Source organism: Carassius gibelio, chromosome B13 (assembly GCF_023724105.1).
Source record: "Carassius gibelio isolate Cgi1373 ecotype wild population from Czech Republic chromosome B13, carGib1.2-hapl.c, whole genome shotgun sequence".
Lineage (NCBI taxonomy): Eukaryota > Metazoa > Chordata > Actinopteri > Cypriniformes > Cyprinidae > Carassius > Carassius gibelio.
In genome coordinates, this window is record NC_068408.1 from 9,484,920 (window position 1) to 9,501,123 (window position 16,204).

Sequence of the window (16,204 nt, forward strand, 5' to 3'; positions counted from 1 at the left end):
TAATATTATGCTGCTCTTACGTTTGGATGTAAATATGCTGTATACATTTGGATGTAAATGAGGGCTGTATTTATTTCAGAGCTCAAAATGCGGTTTTCTGTTCCCATTTTTTGAAATAAAAGATTTGACTTTATAGAAGTAATGCAAAGGATCTCATTTTTTTTCTCAGGTTCAGGAGCTGACAGAACAGTGGGCTAATCGATGGAAAGAAATCCACAATATTCTTGGGGTTGGTAATTTGCATGCATTAATAATATTCCTTTTTCGTGTTCCTTTAATCATGAATTTTAGAAAAAAAATGATGAAATCAAGTGCCACATCCCAACGAGTGTAAAGGTAAACAGAATTGTTCAACAAAAAATTAAAATGTGTTCATTATTTACTCTTAAACCGGTATGTGCCACTGTTTTCATGTGCAAATGTTGGATGAAATATACCATATGTCTTCAGTCGAAATGAAGAACAGGTTTTATTTGATATTACTCAGCTCTCACAGCTTTCGTGCTTCTTTCCCAGAATCCACTGTAGTTGGTAGAGCACAGCATCGATTATAACTAATTTGTTCATCCACAGTGATCTGAGAAAGATTGTGGTGAATCCAGTGTTCTGTGTTGTGGTGGAGCACATGGAGCCATATTGCTTTACACGATTGCAGGTTTGGAAATATAGAAATTAGTCAGGGTTCATTTTTGATGAATTTGATTTGAATTGTAAATTCAGTCTGATTAATGAGTGTTGTGTACTACAGTTAGTTTAATGTACTGGTGTGACATATTCAGCATTGGTTGAGCTAATGTTATCAACAGGTTAATGTGTAATGCCCGTTTTTTGCCAAACAAAACATATTTATATTGGATATATACAGCGGATATATATATATATATATATATATATATATATATTATATATATATATATATATATATATATATATATATATACACCTATACTATTCTGTTTAAAAATAAGGAATATCTAACTGAAGTAGATGCTGTAGTATTTTGTAAATATTAATTTCTACATAAGGAGCAATCGAACCATTTTACCTCAAGACACCTGAGCTATTAATGTGCTCCTTGATCTGGTTTTCCTCTGTTACAATAGTGTTATATGATGATGTGACGACGTTGTTAGGGAAGGTCCCCATGGGATCAGGGTTGATCCTCATGAAGAGTCATTACAACCATGCCCTTGAACAAGGCACTTAACCTCATGTTGCTCCACTTAGATTGTCCCGTAATAAATTCACAGCGCTGTTCTATGTCAGAAATTTTGAGGTGCAACTGGCCCTGGTTGTATGGCAGTAAATAACAGTTGGATTCTTCTATAAATATCACGTTTAGCGTCAGCTGCTAGATTTCCCACCGACAGATGGCAGTGTTGCGCTTGGTAAGTGCAGTTGTTTAGCGACGGTTTTGCCTTTGGCTGGTTGTGTGTTTGATGGGGTGCTGTGTAGCAGCCTGTGGTGTTGTAAATGGAGGTTTTCAGACTGTAGCTGGAGTCTGGGGGTCAATTTCAGGCCACAAGCTGGAACTGTCAGTATGCCACAGCATTAGCTCATTGGTATGAGAGTCTATTACCTCTGTCTTGCTCCTGCGTGTATGTGTGTGACAGCGGATAGGGAAAAGAGGAAAGAGTCCATGATAGGGGAGGAAGGAGAGCAAGAGTAGCTTTCGGTCTTTTTCTCTCTCCCTCTCTTTTTTTTGTGTCTCGTCTCCTCTCCCTTTCTCATTTACACACATACACACCCAAATCTATGAAGCAGAGAGCAAAACAGAGATGGCAGATGGTCACACATACTCTCTGAGCTTTTAGCTGCTCATCTGCTCCAGTCAAGGCAGCAAGACACGAGCCACAGAGGGCCAAATAGCCCAGACCTCTATTTAGCTATAACTCACTTCCTGCCATGACAGCATGCCAACTGCCTCTCTGACCATCCAGCTTTTAGCCAATAGAAATCAGTGTGCACGTGTTAGGGGTGAAAGAAAGTTGAGGAAGGATCCAGGGACCAATTTGTCGTCAGCTTCTGTAAATTTCTGCTCTGTCTTCGCCAAGCCACCTAACAGCATGGGGACGAGCCGTTGATGCATCAGCTGAATTTAATTGCAGATAATCACTTCAGATAGCACTTCTCCAGGGCTGTTTTCTCAAGTCCCACCATAATGAGCACGTTCGCTTCTCAACTGCTTATTCTTCGCCACCTTTTTCAAGTGCTTTGGCGTCTTTTTTTGATGGGAAAGTGTTTTGGTGAGAAAGAGACAGCCCACAAAGTGAAGAACAAAGGCACAGTTCTCAAAGCTCACTCTTTTTTTGGTCCTTCTCTGAGCTTGACTGAGAAACAGTAGATTTAACAATGCAGTGCGATTTTGCAAACCCAAAAACGCAGCTGATGACTGTTTTTATAGTTGTTGTTTTTTTTACAACGATGACAAGCAATTGCATATTAAGCATCTGTTGTCTTGTGTGATTATAGTATTATATTGGAGGCAGACAATAAAACACATGACAATGAACAATTAAATAGATTTAAATATTAAAGTATGACAGCCAAATCCAATTCAAATAGAATTTTTGGATATAAGAAAATATCATTACAAGATATGCAAGACGAGCTGTGTTCCAAAGTTTAGTACTTACAGTACTTATATTTCTAGAGGATTAAATAATGTTGTCATATTAAATGTCATTCTGTTCTTCCATTTTGGTCCAATGTCAAATTTTGGAAATTTGAGGTGAAAAGGTTGAACCAAAAGATGGCACTGTACCACTTTGATGTTTTTTTGCTCTTCCACATGGACTTGAAGCAATGACATAAACAAAAGAAAGTCTACCCATGGTTTATATTTAATTTTCAAGCTATTTAGATTACTATGTCATCCAGCCACCATAAAAAACTGCTTTAATGATGTTGGAAGTCAACATGTGGCAGAGTGAAGGGAGGGGGGGTTTGTGCAGCAGATGATTAAACTGACTTCTCTTGGTGAAGAAGTATTAACTCAGATTATGCATACTGTGCTTTGTGGTTTCTCTTTCTCGATCACCCTAATGTCTGCAACGGCCACCCAGTATGTGTATATGCTCAGTTGGAGCGATGGCCATACGTGGCAATCTTTCAATGTAATATGGTTCCTTTCTGTGAAAGAAATGCGCTGTGTCGTTTTGTGGGAATTTCATTCTGTTTAGCCAGTATATAGTAATCTGCCAAGTACTTATTTGAAAAGAGTCCTTAAGGATCTTAAGCTTAAAATAAGTACAAATATTTAGCTTTGCTGGCTAAAATACTACTGAATATATAAGCTTGCATGTGGCAGTTCAACTAAAAAAATATGTCATGTTGTTCCAAACTTGTATGTTTTTCTGTCTCCTGCAAAGCAGAAATGAAGATCTTTTGAAGAACACGGAAGTCAAAACAACATTGGATCTCATTGACTTTCGTTATGTGGGAAAAAAAAGTTATTGAACACATACTTTGTGGAACTCTTGTGAATGCATGACAGAGACTGACACTTATGAGTAGAATTGTTTAATAAAGTCGTTATATTTGTTTCCTTTGCCCACAAAACGTATTCTCATAGCTTTATAAAATTAAGGTTGAACCACTGATGTCACATGGAATATTTTAACGATATCCTTAACACTTTTCTGGGCCTTGACTGTAGTAGTTGTGTTGGTGTCTATGGAGGGGTCAGAAAGCTCTCAGATTTCATCAAAAATCCTAATTTGTGTTCTGAAGATGAATGATGGTCTTATGAGTTTGGAAAGACATGACAGTAATTATATATATATATATATATATATATATATATATATATATATATATATATATATATATATATATATATATATATATATATATATATATATATATATATACATATATATATTTTTTTTTTTTTTTTTTTTTTTTTTTTTTTTTTTTTGGGTGAACTATCACTTTAAGTTTAATGTCTCTCATTCAGATCCAAATACAATAAATGTAGGTCCAGTTTTACTTCATAGAACTAATTCTGTGCTGGATTAACAAAATGACTTTAATCTCCTAAAGCTCTCAGTCAATCAAACTGTTGGTCATGCTGATACTGACCCTGACCAGGGAGTGCTAAGCAGAAAGCAAATCTGGCGGCCTGTCTCTAGCGAGCGCAAGACTTCTGAACACATGCCAAAGACTGATGAAGTGTTTCAGAGCATGTTCCCTTATACTAAATAAACTTCAAAAGCTGGCTGAATCAAGAACTCCTTGGAGGAAGTGCTAAAAGGGCAAAAAAAGGGGTATATAACAGGTTAATTCAAGAAGCCCAGAGCATTGAGGCTCATTACGAGACAATGCTACGGTCCTTAATTAAGAGATTTTGATTAGTCACATATGGTGGATTAATCTCAGAGCATCCAGTGTTCTAATTAATATGACCATGTTGTAATTCTTTCCATCGCTGTTCGGTTGGGGTTCCAGTTGCTAGCTTGCTAAGAGCACATGGCATGGTCTCAGTGGGTGTGTTAAACAAAACGAACAGACTTTCAAACAAAGGATGTGTGTCTACAAGATGGATACTTGTCTCTATATGACACACAAACAGCAAGGATGCAAGCTCTCAGGACCTTTGTTTGTTTTTAATGAACTGGCTGAAGCTATTCTTTTTGTTTTGGATGAGCGTGAGGGCATCTTGAAGACATTTGGTGAATAATAATAAATAAAAAAAATCAAATTTTTAATAGATGTCTTTGTGATCAAACTTTTAGCCCTTGAGCCATTAAGAGTTATTTGAAAATAAAAGGCCAGCTGTTATACGATTCCTTACTGAGGCAGAAGCGGGACTATGTTCAGAAAGGTCATCACTAAGAATAGTTTTACCTCAGCTTATATGTGGTGCCCTATGATATCTGTGATGTGGAAAACGCGGATGAAATCACAAAATCTAGTCAGCAAAATGGAATTTACTGTATAACAGAATGTCACAGAATTTGGAAGAATAAATCAAAAGTAGGGCTATACAGTCTGTGAATATAAAACCACAAGAGACTGCTGTTTAAATGTGAAGTCTCTTTGTCTTTGTGCGAATGAGCAGAGCAGTTTTGTCTACTACACATCCTCAAACACACATTACGCTCATGCTGTTTTCAGCGTCTGGCATCTCACTATATGAGGCCACACTACTGTACATGAACTCCAGTGCTGTTCTGAGAGTTTACTTTACGAGTAATAAAATTTTGGTTGAAATTTCAGAATTTATGACAGAAATATATTTGTTGTACGTCCCCCGTGTAATGTTTGGACCTTTATGTTGGAGTCTAGTTTTCTGTTTTCTTTAGGTCCAGTTCTTTTGTGATTGGTTTTCGGTGATTGCCCGCTCAGGTGTTCCTTGTTTATCTTTGTGTATTTAAGACCTTGTTTCCCTGTGTTTGGTTGTCATTTTTTGTCTTTCCTATGTATGATTTCCTATTCCCATCCCCTTTGTTCTTTGGTTTCTCTGTTCACATGCCTCTTTGTGTTATTATTAGTTTAGTTCAGGAAAGTACCCCTTGCATTTATGGATGTCAGTTCGGTTCGTTTGGATGATGTGAACTTTGTCTTCTGAACTCGGGTGCGCAACCGTGAACCGTACCCGAGTGAGCTTAAAAAGGGTGGTCTGGGGTACAGTGAACTCTGGTATGGTTCACTGCTGATGTGAATGCAGCTGTACCAAATTGCAGCAGTAAACTGTTACTAATTACATATTATTTGATAAAAATGTGCGTTTGTGTGGGTGTTTCTCTCACTTTCCTGACAAGCGTGACTGACATGCTGTAAACAGTGAGATGTATATCTTATTTATGTTTGTCTTCAGCTTTCTGTAAAGCATTTGAAGAACATTCGTAAGACAAACGTTAGTGCCGCTATGCATGAAATGCCTTTTCTGACTTTTTCTGTTTTCACTCTTTCAGTATGCTCAGGGTTAACGTAGTTGATGCGCGTTGATTCGGTGCTTCACAGGAGTAAATTGACACTTTTAGAGAGTGACGGCAATTCTCTGGCTCGGGAACGTGAACAGAATCTTAATTCGCTTTCTGAGGCAGATTTGGAATGCAAAGTTATGGAGCTGTGCCATTGTAGATTGGATACAGGGTGGGTGGGGAGGAGACAGCGGTTAATAAGGAGATGTGGTTCAATAGTGGACTCGCAGAGAGAGACAGAAAGTGTGAGGGAGGGAATTTGTTTCTGTCCAGTGGCTGTCCCAGTCTTCAACAGCTGGCAAGGTGATGTGCCCTCATCGCATTTGTTAATTTAGTAGTGCTCATACAGAACTGAAGGGAATCGCGAGGATTGATGACAGATATGGTGGCCTAACCAGAGCAGTTTATCTTCCAGTCGATTGTGCCATTTGTTTTCATTTAGAAAAAAAGATGCATCAAATCCCCAGAGCCACACACACACACACACACAAGTGCTAATTCTCATCTTGAGATGGCTCTGGAAAAGTATTTATTTATATATTAAATGTCTCTCTGTCTTCCTCCCACCCTTCCTATTTCTCTGAATTTAATTTTTCTTCTTCTCGCTTCTTTATCACTTTCAATGTTTATTAAAATACACTCTTTAATTATGCATGGCAACTGTTTAATTGCCATGTTGTGATAACAACACTTTCTTTTTTTCAGCCCTGGATAGGTGAGAAATACCTTCGCATAATAAAATGGGATGGAAATGAATGGCAATAATTAAGCGTTCCTTTAATGAGCTCTGTGCACGTCCAGTTTACCTGATGATGCGGAATAGATTATGTAGCATTTCTTTAATGGATGCCCATTCAATCTGAGAACCATATAAAGCCATGAAAGCAAAAAGGAATATATGCTTTCCTTGGTCAATCAGCAATTTGCCAACATGGAGTCAGGAATTTGAGCAGACTGCTTATGCTGAGTAATAAATGTATGGGCATAACCCGTCTTGTTTGTGAACTTAAATGATACCCCAAATCACGTGGTTTGTTGAACAGGTGTGCAGTTACTTTTGAAAGCAAATTAATTATGAAATTGCATGGAAGATCCCACAGATTTGCTTTGAAAAAGAAAAAGAGTCATACTTAGTGACCAGAGTTTCATAAAGACTTGGGAATGGACACTTTTGACTTGGCTAACCTACCTAACATCCATCCAGTACATCATTATTTTATATGGTACACCCTGGCACCATAAAACCCTAGCATCATGACATGAAGTTCATGAAGTTTTGCATGGATAAGCATTACTCGGAATGTAAAACTGGAATTATTGTTCTTGTGTATACTGTCCTATACAGTAACAAAACATACTATCTCCTGCTTTATCTCCTCTCTCTCTCTCTCCCTCTCTTTATAGTCAGTTCACCATTTTGCAGTGTTTATCCTCTCTTGATCTCTCAACTCAAATATATTCAGAGCTCTTTTTAATCTTCACTCGGTGCATCTGCCTTGTTTTCAGACCACATTCGGTGCATCAAACAACTGAAGTCTTGGGGACCAGAACCACCTTAATTTGCCAAGAGTGAAATAAATTAGCGGTTTTATGATGAGCTTTTAAAAGCTAGCCAAATCTCATTTGCTGCAGAAGTTTAGAGTGCATGTAATTTTACAACCACCACACACACCATGTTTAAGAAGTTCTCAGGGGTAGAAGGTACCTTGCTCTTAGGCTTGCTCTGTCTCTCTCTTCCTTCTCCTCTGAAAAAGTGATACAGTACATTAATCTGCCGACATGGTTCCTATCTCCCTGACTCTCCCTCTCTCAATCTCTCTCTCATCTAATGAAGTCTTGGAAGAATTCATTTAATTAAGTGTGGAGAGAAGACCCTCCACACAATCGATGCTTCTCCCTCTTCATTAGGAGAAAAGGATTTTGCTCTGTTTGCTGCTGTCGATGAGGTGGAAATAGACACATTGCTCTCTAATCTGAACCAGGCAGAGAATGAGGGAGGAATGGCAGATGAGGGGAAAAAGCCCACATTTGATAAAACAAAAAATAGTGTGCTGTTAAGATTATTTGACTGATTATTTTAAGGTGAATATTTTTTAAGGTATTTTTCCAGTTACTTTCACCTTCATATTGTCTACCCTTTTCAGTAAAATTAAAATGAATGCAAACTGGAAGTTCCAAAATAAAAAAGCACCATAAAGGATTTTATAAACCGGATTTTAAAGGGGTCATCGGACGCCCATTTTCCACAAGTTGGTATGATTCTTTAGTTTTTTTTTTTTTTTTCATACAAACTTTGGTTAAAATTCTCAATGAGAACACATTTTCTACCTGGTCAAAAACAGCTCTGTACACAGAAAACTGTTTCAGTGTATATCCCTTTAAATGTTAATGAGCTACTGCTCACTCCACCCCTCTCTTCCTGCTATTTGCGAAGGATTTATAAATAAATTCTTCAAGCTATGAAAATACCGCTATCATCAATGAATCTCTCCACACGGTACAATTAATCTCTTATTTCCATCACCTTTACACTTTGTTCTTATATAATGAGAGGATTCGCGACCTTCCAGAACCCAGGACTGAACAAGAACTCTGGCACTTTGAGCAGTGAATGGATTCAGACTAATTGAACCTCATCTGATTGGCCACTGCGTACCAGAAATTAACAGATATGTCTGTGATTGGCTACAATGTTCAACACTGCAAACACAGAGCGCAAACACAATACACATTGGATTTGCAGCTACCGCTTACTTTCGTTTTGTTTGTTAATTTAGTTATTAAAGTAAAGTTTGCTGGTTCCCGCTTCCTTCTTCCCTGAGAGTTGAACTGTGTTACACATATAAACATTTTTCTGTTTACAGCTCACTTAGGGTTATACTATGCTTAAACGCCAGTGTCTGTCAGCAGTCTTAGGAAGGGCCGTGAATCTGTGAATGGCTTGATCTGAGAAAGTGCTTATGATTTGTGGGGATTTTAAAAAAAAGCACTGGGTGAATTTTTATCATTTGGTGTTTGTGGTGTGTTTTTTTGTTTTTTAAATTCAATTAATCTTTTTTCAGTGTAAGACACATTTAAAGAGCCACATAGATGGGAAATCAAAAATTACCTGTATTACAGTGTATGATGTAGCTGTCCATCAGTGTAAACAATGTGCAAAGTAATTAAACCAAAAAGTACATGATTTATAAAGTTATTGAAGTGTAACTCCGTGAATACTCAACGAAGAGACATGAGAGAGATATCTATAGAAAGCTTGACATGTCTACTTTAAAACTAAACAAGTGCTGCCGAAAACAGATATTCTGTGATAAAGTAATCCATATGAAAACAACGCGATGTCTGTTTTTCATGTCTCCCTTCGTTATATCTAATGTCACCACGCCCCCGTGCTGAACGCGCTATTCAGATTCAAACTGAAGCGCGCGGCTTGAATACACCCACACAGAAGAAAAAGCAGCGAGACTGTTCAAGTTTTTTATTTTACTGTTTGCTTCGGGGTGAGAGGAATAAGACATAATTCACCCCAAACAGATCCTAACGCATTGTTTACCGTGAAGTTGTGTGCGGAACATGCTACCGAAAGGTGGGGTTTAAGGAAACTGAATCTTTTGAACAGCTTCGCGCGAACTGTTTGGGGATTTCTGAGAATTGAGGTAATTTTAAAATGATATTTTGACAAAATGACAATGTTTTTTAACCTTGGATGGATTTAAACCTAATGTACAGGACTTATAAACAGTGATAGGAAGCTTAGAATTTTCATCTTACTGGCTCTTTAAGTTCAAACACCATGTAAAAGTGAAATTTGCATCTGATGTGAACAAATCCTTCCTTTGACTCAGTTATTTACAATGAATCAGATTATCCTAAATCAGAATAAATAGATTTGACATAGAGTTGACTCAAATGATCTGTTCAAAAGACTTGGTTTGTATACAAATTATAAGATGCTTTTGCATGATTTTTGCATGATTTGTGTTCATGGTATTTGCATTAGAAAGAGCAGCAGGGACATTATTCATAGTTTGTACTTTTGTGTTCTGTGGAAATTAAAAGTCATAAAGGTTTAAAACAATATGAGTAAATCACTTGCACATACACATGAAGAAGTTTAAAAGCAGTTACTTTTGTTTCAAAGAGAATGAATGACATTTGAGTTCTCAGGTCAGTGGGCACAGTGAACCAAAGCACATTAACTTTCATTCTGAAGAGAAAACCTTTGATACTCCAGTCTCCAAATTTCTGAATTAATACTAACACTGTCCAAGTCCAAAACTCCTTTCAAGACGTCCTCTGGCCCTCTCCCATTTAGAATGTATCCTCACAGGCAAATTGGTATGCAAGTGTTTTTCTTTTTGTTGTGCTCTGTCGGTATGCACAGGGCATCCGAAGGTCTTTTCTCATTGTTCAGTCAGGTGGATTGTTGTCATTATTTCCTCTCTCGTATTGGAAACAGAAGTGCGTTCCCCGGTGAAAGCACACATTATTCAAAGCAGAGTACTTATTTGTTGAGGCATGACACTTTCTACCATTTTAGCGATGTTTGCATAAAATGTGGATGGCATAGAAATGTTTCAAAGTTATACCCTGAGAAAATATAGGAATTCAAATTAATATTGGTTTTGTTTATTTTGTTGAGGTTATACAAAAATGTATAACCGATGCATTCTTAAAATATGGTAGTGCATGAAACCTGTCATTATAAACCAATGACCACCATTTTCCTTAAAAGCTGAATTGTTGTTTTGTGGGATATAGCACCTAAGTTTGTGGGAAAAAACAGGATGTGTTCTTGGATGCTGGTGTGCTGGTCTACCCAGATAGTTTCTTAATTATCTTACCCTTACTGGTGGATTGACTGGTTGGTTAACCAACTAGACCAGAACCTAACTAACACTAATCAGGAAAAACCAGCCTGGAAATTCATACTGCCCTAAGCTGGTCTTTCCAGCAAGAATTTTCACAAACGTAGTATGTCTAGGATTTACATCCTGAAATGAACATGCTAAATCATGCATGCTGAATTTATTTCATATTTCAGATAGTGGCTCCCTTTGAGCCACCATGTATTAATCTTTATACTCTATCTGCATGTACCATCAAGGATATCAAATTGCCTTTGAAGAATATGTGTGCTTTGATGGCACGCATGGACATGAGCATGTCTCCCATCTCTGTGTAGAATGAAATAAGAGGCATAACATGGACACATGCTACCATATTTAAGAAAAAAGATGCCCCGCACAGCAGAATAATTTTTCTGCTTATCATTACCGTTCTGTGAAAGGCTGTTCAAATGTCATTAAATACTTATTTAGATTTGTCCCTCCCTTTCCAGTCCAAGTCCAATGGATTTTGCCTGTGAATATTGATTTAACTGTGACTTTTAAAGTTTATGATGGGGGGTGTTGGTATTGAAGTGTAATTGATTTTTAATCGAAACGTCAACACTGTGCTATATCACCGCATTAATCACAAGCCATGCGTAGAATAGCGACACCATTTCAACATTTTTCACAAGCTGTGAACCCTTGGGTGTATGAATACGTTATCTTTGGTGGGCAAATTCTGCATTTTAAAGCCAGATATGTCAAAAATGGTGTTTTATTTCTTCGGTATAGCATTATTTGTAATCAAATCTGCATTTTTCTATTGCCCAATTGGATTGTGGTTGCTAAGGAATAACAGTCTTGTTTTAATCTTGTTTTAATTTGTAAGGAACATTTACAGTGACATCCCACAAGTCACAACAAAACTGTCCTAAATCTCCTCTGCCTAATAATGATGGCTCACATTTTCTAATTTTTCTTGCAGTTTTCGATTTGTGGGAGGTTGTACAAGTCCCCTTTCTGACCCCAACATCACAACTATAAGGGTGTCCCTATAATATTTTCAAAAATGATTTAAATATCTGTGATTATTGAGCTCCAGCTTTACAGTGGGATCAAGCCTTTCACACGTTGGAATTGTCATACCTCAATTACCAAGTGTCTATTAGTAGTGTTATTTTCTGAACAATGTAAAGTATTGACTGTTGTGCTTGTTTTAACAGTATGTCTCTGAGATCGGTTTGGTAGGATGTGGTTTTCTTTTGCAAACTCTTTGAGAGTTTGAGATGGACCCATAGTGATCTAAATGATTTATGGTGTTTTCTTCTTATTTTCACATCCCTCCCTCTCTCCCAGCATCCCCATTTCCCCGACCTTTAGACATATAGCCAAAGCCCGATATTATTCTGTTTGGCCTTGGGGCATGAAGACAAAGTCATAAACAACACACACACTGTTTCCTCTGCTCTGATGCTTTACAATTAAATGTCTGTCATTTCACTTTTATGCACTGGTCCCGTTTCTTCTAAATTATTTTGAGTTTTTTTGTTTTGTTTTTTGGATGGTTTAGCTCATCATCTTTCTTACCAACCCCATCAATCTCATCTCATCTCACTTTCTCTGTTGACTTGTTTGTTATCTAGGAGGATACAGTAGCTCTCAGAAAAGAGGGTATTGGTGTAGTACTTGATTCGCAAATGCCTTATTTAATCTGCATTGATGAAGATCGGCTCAGCACAGGAGTTGTTCTCTATCATTTAAAGGTAAGCCGCACCCCATGTATGCCCAACATGTACAGTTGAACTCCTCTCTCATTGACCTGATGATATTTGTCAGTTTTGCCCAAGCATCATTTCTTGACAATAACTAAGGGATCATTTGAATCGTTATATGCTCTTGTGGGCTTTCTAAGCATTCCTTGTTCTGATGTTTAGGAAGGCAGAACTTCAGTTGGGGCTGGAGGAACTGAGCCAGAGCAGGACATAGGTTTGTTTTCTGTTCACATCGATTTTGTTCCTGACAGGAAGCTGTCGGCAATGGCATTCTTTTTCACTCTGAGGTTTCTCTGTTTTGCAGTTCTTCATGGTGAAGCTCTTCAGAAGGAACACTGTGTGTTCGAGAACCGGACAGGAACCGTCACACTCGTACCACTCCCAGGAGCCAGGTGTGCAATTAATGGGGTGGAGGTGACCCAGCCATATGTTCTGACCCAGGGTAATGAACTGTTATGTCTCATGTACAGGTCTTTATAAGATCTGTATCAAATTATCAGATGACTGTAATTTTTACATGTTAAGGGTTTTTGGAGTTCAGTAAGAGTAATGTTTTTAAAAGAAAGTTCTTATATGCTCACCAAGGCTGGATTTATTTGTTCAGAGAAAAAAAAAAGGTTTGAGTTCTGTTATCAATAGAATATCACACTCTCATCAGCCAATTAGATTTAAGGACCAGAAAGAACTGTTGTACATATGAAGTGTACATTTGCAAAAACTGATAAACGACACTTTAAAAAAAAGAATGACTGAGTGTTGTGCATTATTCTCCACATATGGCGTGATCTGAACCCTAAACACATTTTGTCAAAAAAGCTGGTGTTGTCCACTTTCAAGGCATTGCGAGTTCACAAATCCATTTTAGTGAATCAAACACACTGTATTCAGGTCAGGTGACAAGGCTGCCAGTCACTTTGTAAAGACACGCTAGCTGAGAGGAGTTCCATCAAAGCTGACTAAAAGTGATCGAGGATGGGTAATTTTGATGAACTTGATGAACTCATGATATCTTCTTCACTGTGTAAAAGGAAAATGAAAGCTGAAACTTTATTCATGGAACTTTGCAAAAGCAGCACTTTAAAATGGTGAGGGAAAAGCTACCGTACAGTCTATGTTATGTTATATTGCCATCTATACTGCCATACTGTTATACTGCTATACTGAGTGTTTTTGTTTAACTCTGAAACATGAAATGTAGAGTTATCTGCTTTTGCCAAAAAACAACTGTTGGAGTTATCTGCTTTTGCTAGAAAACAAACCTTTAATATATATATATATATATATATATATATATATATATATATATATAAAAATAACTTTTAATCAACTTTAATTTTGCAAGTTACCTGTGTTTGAGTTATTAATGCGTAATCAAAACAACCCAACTGCAGTTTGATTGATATAACTTGGTATAAAAAAATAAAAAAAAACATGATTTCTGAAAAAAAAAAAAAAAAATAGTTGTGTGTTTTTGCAAATCAACTCTTCAAAAATAATAATTCACTGATTTTGGAATTGGCACTTCGTATAATTCAGTTATACGAAGTGCCAATAATGAGGTTCCATCCAATCAGATTTTAGAGCCACAGTCAATTTTATTGTTGAACGTAAGTGTACCAGCAAACAAATTTTGAAGAAAAAAAAAGAGGCATATCAAACCCTCTGGTTTAAACTGGAATTCAAAGGACCTCTTTGAGTATGTCTGCATCTTGCCACTTCAGATCTCCTCTGCATTCCCAGGCCTGTGGAGTGAAACAGTCCCGCCCTACTGCCTCTATCCTTGTACATGTCCACCAGAGCGGATCTCATCTCAGAGTGAGACTCGCGGCACTTCCAGAACAGCCAAACATGACTGAGGTTAACACTCTGGTGGACAAAGCACCCGACCCGCAGTTAATTGGCAGATGAAACAGATAGAGTGCAAAGGGGGTTTGAAGTGCATGTGTGGGATTAACCTTTCAAAAAGGGTAAAACCTCCAGAATTCAGACAAAACAAGATCTATTCTGGGTGTAAGATTAAAAATAAAAGAGAGAGAAGCCATCTAAAAGGATATAGAGACTTATAAGAGAGTGAGAGAACCATGCTAGTCTCCTTTTCACAAATTTCAATTTGTCAATGTTCCCCTCTTTAGACACAGTGGCATCTGAAGCCATTTCCTTTGAACAAATGATAGTAATTTCCACAGCAACCATGGCCCAAATCCATCTGATGCAGGCCTTTCAAGGGCTTTGTCACCTCTTGGAAGTCATTAATAGAGGCAAGATTAGTTGTTTTCACCACAGAAAGAGAGAAATGGGCATCTGCTCTGGGAAGAATTCAGTATTCTCCCCCGGGAAAGTTACGTTTCAGTAACATTTGGCATAATGTGTTTATGAGAAAGGAAAGCGATAGGTTGGCCAACTGGACAGGATTGCATATTTACTCTCTTTTCATGTCTGTCTAGTGTCTATCATTATTTGTGTTTGCCAGGTTTCCTAGACTGCTATTTGGCTTTTATTGTGAAGGTAAACAGTTATTTATACCATACAAAAGTGAAAACACAATTGTGAATCATAGTATTTTTCAGAGAGGCACCAATATAGAAATATAGATCATAATGGCAAACAAGACAGGGTGCCAGTCTTTGCTTTTCTCAAATGCAACGGATAATTTTTTTTTATTTGGATTTTATTTTTTATTTATTTTTAGCAAAATAGCTACCTATGTTGTGTCTTAATTAACAGATCTTGCTTAAATATATTGCTGTATTTTTCACCATATATTCATATTTCTGTATTTATCAGGAGTGAACATACAGCTTGGAAAGGCCACTATGTTCCATTTCAATCATCCTCAGGAAGCTGCTCAACTTCGAGAGAAACGCAAGGTGGGGCAAACTCAACCTCTTTTGAAGCTATTTGTAAAAAAAAAAAAATAATAATAATATTAAAATGCTGCTGGATAAAGAGTGAACAGAATTACTAACTTATGTTAAAAAATGCAAGTCATCAGAACCCACTCTTGTTGTAATTGCTATGCAAGCTGGCTGTGTGCTCCTCCATGCAAGGTAGAACAAGAGCTTTCTTCTTCAAAGAGGCACATATACTCTTCCCTCAAGCTAAAATTATAAATCCCTCTTGGTATGTTTGCAAAGCGCCAGTTTTCTTTTTTCTTTTTATCTTTTACACCTTTTTTCTTCATTTCCTCTGAGAGGTAAAGTAATTGTGCACCTCAGTGTCTTCTGATAAGAGCCAAACATGTCTCTGTCGTTTGGTTTGCAAGTATGCACCTTCACTTCCTCTGTCTTACTGCCTCCGCCAGCCTCCGACACTCTCTCTAACTTTCCCTCCCTCGCTCCTCTCCGTCTCTCACTGCTGTGACAGGTAATTAAATATTTCCTGACTGTTAAGTCTCTCATTGTAAAGTTAGACAGCAGCTGTTTCCTCTTCTGTGCACGGAGATTACAGCGTCTTCTCTCTGCGTGAACTATTCTTATGCTCACAAACAACTGTTAACTTGCCTCACAGAGCTCTCAGCGGCACCATTCAGTCATTTTTGTTGTGTGAAACTTTGTTTTTACTCAGACAAACTGCTAATTTCCATATTATACAATGGCATATAATAGTTTGAAGATTGCTTGCATAAACTAACTTCCTCTGAGGGCTGTTTCCATTTATGTTTTGTGCCCAGATT

The 16,204-nt window shown here is 37.5% G+C and overlaps 1 protein-coding gene across 2 annotated transcripts in view; it reads left to right on the plus strand.

Annotated features, from left to right (window-relative positions):
* The window catches only part of kif16bb (kinesin family member 16Bb), a 35,553-nt gene that overhangs the window by 7,422 nt on the left and 11,927 nt on the right, over positions 1-16,204 (plus strand). For both annotated transcript variants that reach the window (XM_052572465.1, XM_052572466.1), the window contains exons 12-16: positions 170-229; positions 12,403-12,522; positions 12,694-12,745; positions 12,836-12,973; positions 15,316-15,398. In XM_052572465.1, coding sequence (XP_052428425.1) covers positions 170-229; positions 12,403-12,522; positions 12,694-12,745; positions 12,836-12,973; positions 15,316-15,398 — 453 coding nt within the window. The remainder of the gene's footprint in view (positions 1-169; positions 230-12,402; positions 12,523-12,693; positions 12,746-12,835; positions 12,974-15,315; positions 15,399-16,204) is intronic.